The following is a 4,881-nucleotide window of genomic DNA, read 5'->3' as shown; positions in this document are numbered from 1 at the left end:
CTCTGCCTCCTGGGTTTACGCCATTCTCCTGCCTCAGCCTCCCGAGTAGCTGGGACTACAGGTGCCCGCCACCTCGCCTGGCTAGTTTTTTGTGTTTTTAGTAGAGACGGGGTTTCACCGTGTTAGCTAGGACGGTCTTGATCTGCTGACCTCGTGATCCACCCGTCTCGGCCTCCCAAAGTGCTGGGATTACAGGCTTGAGCCAACACAACTGGCCGGTGTGTTGAATATTATAGTTTCAAAATCCTTCATGTATGTTAGGTAAGCTGTCACTTTCTGGTTTAGAAGATTTTTAGCGTTTTTAGACATTTGTTACCGCCATTCGTTTTGTTTAAGTAGCTTTTATTGACTACTAAGAGGTCTGTTTTAATGATTTAGGGAATTTTATAAATATTCATGAGAGATGACACCTTGGTGACATGGAGTTCTTTTTTTTTTTTTGAGGTGGAATCTTGCCCTTGTTGCCCAGGTTGGAGTGCAATGGCGCGGTCTCAGCTCACTGCAACCTTTGCCTCCCAGGTTTGAACGATTCTCCTGCCTCAGCCTCCTGAGTAGCTGGGATTACAGGCACCTGCCATCACGCCCGGCAAATTTTTGTATTTTTAGTAGAGATGGGGTTTCACCATGTTGGCCAGGCTGGTCTCGAACTCCTGGCCTCGTGATCTGCCTGCCTCAGCCTCTCAAAGTGCCCGGATTACAGGTGTGTGAGCCACTGTGCCCGGCTGATATGCAGTTCTTTAGAATAACGTGTACAATTTTTCCATCTTTCATTCTCCTTTGATGTTACCTATAAAATATTTAAAAATTTCCTTTAGGATGATAAAATACATTTCATTAACCTTATGTTACACTTCATCAAATTTAGTTTACAGAAAACCAGTTGCCAGCTTCCAGATGTTCTCTTATTGTAATCACATAGAATGGGCTAAATCCCCCAAGTAGCAAGTGTTGATAGAACATGTGAAATGTTACGTACCGAGGTCACTCATTAGACGCTTAGTGTCCAGAGTGTTTTTTCATGGCCATCTTAGTCTGTTTTATGTTAGTTAGAATAGACTACCTGAAATTGGGTAATATACAAGAAATGATATTTGTTTTGTACAATTCCGGAGTTTGGGAAATCCAAGGGCACGGTGGCGCATCTGGTGAAAGCCTTCTTGCTGGTGGGGACTCTTCACCATCTGAGGCAATAGAGGGAGGGTATTCCTAGGGGAGGGGGTGATTGTGCTAGCTTAGGGGTCTCTTCCTCTTCTTCTGAGGCCACCAGTCTTACTCCCAGGATATCTCAATAACTCATTAACCCTTTCATCCATCAATGAATGAACCCATTCATGAGGCAGAGCCCTCATGACACAAGTCAGCTCTTCAAGGCCCTACTTTTCAATACTGACACCTCGGGGATGAAGCTTCAGTGTGAGTTTTGGAGGGGACAAACATTGAAACCTAGCAGTGGCCGATCAGGTGTGCCTCTCTGCTGATTCTGTAACAAAATTTCAAACTCCCAGAAGGAAGATGGAAATTAAACAAATACCATTTTATTTATTTATTTACTTATTTAGATATTTTTCAATTTAATTTGAGACAGGGTCTCGCTCTGTCACCCAGAATGGAGTTCACTGTCACACTCATAGCTCACTGCAGCCTCGACCTCCTGGACTCAAGCAATCCTTCCAGCTCAGCCTCCCTAGTAGCTGGGACTACAGGCGTGTGCCATTATGCTGGGCTAATTTTTGTATGTTTTGTAGAGATGGGGTTTCACCATGTTACTCAGGCTTGTCTTGAACTCCTGAGCTCAAGCAATCGACTCGTCTCAGCCTCCCAAAGTGCTGGCATTACAGGCGTGAGCCACTATGCCCAGTGGCAAATATTACATTGTTTGAATAAATAGTTTAGGCACACAGCTCCTTTTCTTTGTTATGTTGGTGCAGCTCTCCTTAAATCTAACTCCAAGATACCATCATAGTCCAGCTTTCTAAATAAACATGCCTAGGGATATGTTGTCTCAGAACTGCTAATATTGGTCTCTTGTAGACAACACATACTAGGACTTTGTCATGAGAGTTTGTGTAGACCCACTAGACAGAAAGACACTAGAGGTGATCTGGGCAGTGTATCTCACTCCCTGAAATCATGAATAAGAGGCTTGTCCATATTGGCTGTTACTTTACTGAATATGTTTCAATTCTGGCATCAGAATTGCTGTGTTGGAGAAAGTGAGTATAGACAGAGGATAAGAGTCTGATGACCAAGTCATTGAATAAATGTTTGGAGTCTATAGCATTGTGTGAACTTCCTCTAAAGTGAGTGTAGATTCCTAGTGCTGTCAGTCTGAGCCTTCCTCCTCTGCCATGTGGGATGTTTCAGGACTCAATGATCTTTGAGGATGTGGCTGTGAACTTCACCCAGGAGGAGTGGGCTTTGCTGGATCCTTCACAGAAGAATCTTTACAGAGATGTGATGCGGGAAATCATCAGGAACCTGATGTCTGTAGGTAAGGATGACAGCATTTTTTCACTTAGTCAATTACAGAACAAGTATTTCTTGGTCATCGACAATGCTCAATGATTTGGAACATGGTAGGGAATACAGTACACTGGCCAGGTGCAGTGGCTGACGCCTGCAATCTCAGCACTTTGGGTGGGAGGCCAAGGTGGGTGGATCACTTGAGGTCAGGAGTTTGAGACCAGCCTGGCCAACATTATGAAACCCTGTCTCTACTAAAAATACAAAAATTAACCACGCGTGGTAGTGTACGCCTGTAGTCTCAGCTATTCAGGAGGCTGAGGCGGGAGAATTACTTGAACCTGGGAAGCAGAGGTTGCAGTGAGCCAAGATTGTGCCAGTGCACTCCAGTCTGGGCCACAGAGCAAGACTCCATCTGGAAAAAAAAAAAATACAGTGGACCCTTGAACAAAGTGGGTGTCAGAGACTCTTAATCTCTGCACAGTTGATGATCTGGGATCTGGTTTTAACTTTTGACTTTATAAAAAGTCAAATGTTGGCCAGGTGTGGTGGCTCACACCTGTAATCCCAGGACTTTGGGAGGCCGAGGCAGGCGGATCCCTTGAGGTCAGGAGTTCGAGACCAGCCTGGCCAACATGGTGAAACCCCGTCTCTACTAAAAATACAAAAAAATTAGCTGAGCATGGTGTTGGGCACCTGTAATCCCAGCTACTCAGGAGGCTGAGACAGGAGAATCACTTCAACCTGGGAGGTAGAGGTTGCAGTGAGCTGAGATCGTGCCACTGCACTCCAGCCTGGGCAATGAGAGTGAAACTCCCTCAAATTTTAAAAAAAAGCTAAATGTTAATAGCCTGTTGTTGACTGGAAGCTTTATCGATAACATAACCAGTCAATTAATACATATTTTGTGTGTTGGTGTGTATACGTAAGTATATATGAGGACAGTGTCTCACTTTGTTACTCAGGCTGGAGTGTAGGGGCATGGTCATAGCTCACTACAACTTAGAACTCCTGGGGTGGGCCGGGCGCGGTGGCTCAAGCCTGTAATCCCAGCACTTTGGGAGGCCGAGACGGGCGGATCACAAGGTCAGGAGATCGAGACCATCCTGGCTAACACGGTGAAACCCCGTCTCTACTAAAAAACTACAAAAACTAGCCGGGCGAGGTGGCGGGCACCTGTAGTCCCAGCTACTCGGGAGGCTGAGGCAGGAGAATGGCGTAAACCCGGGAGGCGGAGCTTGCAGTGAGCCGAGATCGCGCCACTGCACTCCAGTCCAGGGGGACAGAGTGAGACTCCGCCTCAAAAAAAAAAAAAAAAAAAAGAACTCCTGGGGTGAAGCAATCCTCCTGCCTCAGACTCTTGAGTAGCTAGGATTGCAGGCAAGTACCACCATGCTGGGCTGATTTTTTAAATTATTTTTTGTGGAGACGGGGGTCTTGCTATGTTGCCCAGGCTGGTCTCAAACTCAGCCTCAAGCAGTGTTGCGGGAAGTCAGGGACCCCGAATGGAGGGACAGGCTGAAGCCGCGGCAGAGGAACATAAATTGTGAAGATTTCATGGACATTGATTAGTTCCCCAAATTAATACTTTTATAATTTCTTACACCTGTCTTTACTGCAGTCTCTGAACATAAATTATGAAGATTTCATGGACACTTATCAGTTCCCCAATCAATGCCCTAGTGATTTCCTATGCCTGTTTTTAATCTCTTAATCCCATCATCTTCATAAGCTGAGGAGGATGAATGTCATGTCAGGACTCTGTGATGATTGCAGTAACTGCACAAATTGTTTGTAGAGCATGTGAACTATATGAAATCTGGGCACCTTGAAAAAAGGAACAGGATAACAGCAATGTTAAGGGAACAAGGGAGATGACCTTGGACTCTGACTACTGGTGAGCCGGACGGAACAGAGCCATATCTCTCTTCTTTCAAAAGCAAATAGGAGAAATATCCCTGAATTCTCTTTCTCAGGAACATCACTGAGAAAGAGAATGCGCCCTGAGGGTAGGTCTATAAACAGCTCCCTTGGAGGTGGCTGTCTCTTAGGGTCGAAGCTGAAGGGATAAAATAAGCCCCGGTCTCCTGTAGTGCTTCCAGGCTTATTAGGACAAGGAAATTCCTGCCTAATAAATTTTGGTCAGACAGGCTGTCTGCTCTCAAACCCTGTCTCCTGATAAGATGTTATCAATGACAATGCATGCCTGAAACTTCATTAGCAATTTTAATTTCACCCCATCCTGTGGTCCTGTGATCTCACCCTGCCTCCACTTGCTTTGTGATATTCTATTACCTTGTGAAGCATGTGATCTCTGTGACCCACACCCTATTCGTACACTCCTTCCCCTTTTGAAAATCGCTAATAAAAACTTGCTGGTTTTGGTCAGGCGCGGTGGCTCAAGCCTGTAATCCCAGC

General features: G+C 45.4%; 1 protein-coding gene across 1 annotated transcript in view; it reads left to right on the top strand.

Annotated features, from left to right (window-relative positions):
* The first annotated feature begins 217 nt into the window (after nt 1–217).
* The window catches only part of LOC105520934 (zinc finger protein 709-like), a 14,605-nt gene continuing 9,941 nt past the window's right edge, over nt 218–4,881 (top strand). Inside the window, exons 1-2 of the mRNA XM_011954949.1 lie at nt 218–261; nt 2,365–2,491. Of these exons, the coding sequence (XP_011810339.1) occupies nt 2,371–2,491 (121 nt within the window). The 5' untranslated portion in view covers nt 218–261; nt 2,365–2,370. The remainder of the gene's footprint in view (nt 262–2,364; nt 2,492–4,881) is intronic.

Source organism: Colobus angolensis, unplaced genomic scaffold (genome assembly GCF_000951035.1).
Source record: "Colobus angolensis palliatus isolate OR3802 unplaced genomic scaffold, Cang.pa_1.0 Scaffold39, whole genome shotgun sequence".
Taxonomy (NCBI): Eukaryota; Metazoa; Chordata; class Mammalia; order Primates; family Cercopithecidae; genus Colobus; species Colobus angolensis.
The sequence above is the reverse complement of the archived record's forward strand: the minus strand, read 5'-3'. Positions and strand labels throughout refer to the sequence as shown.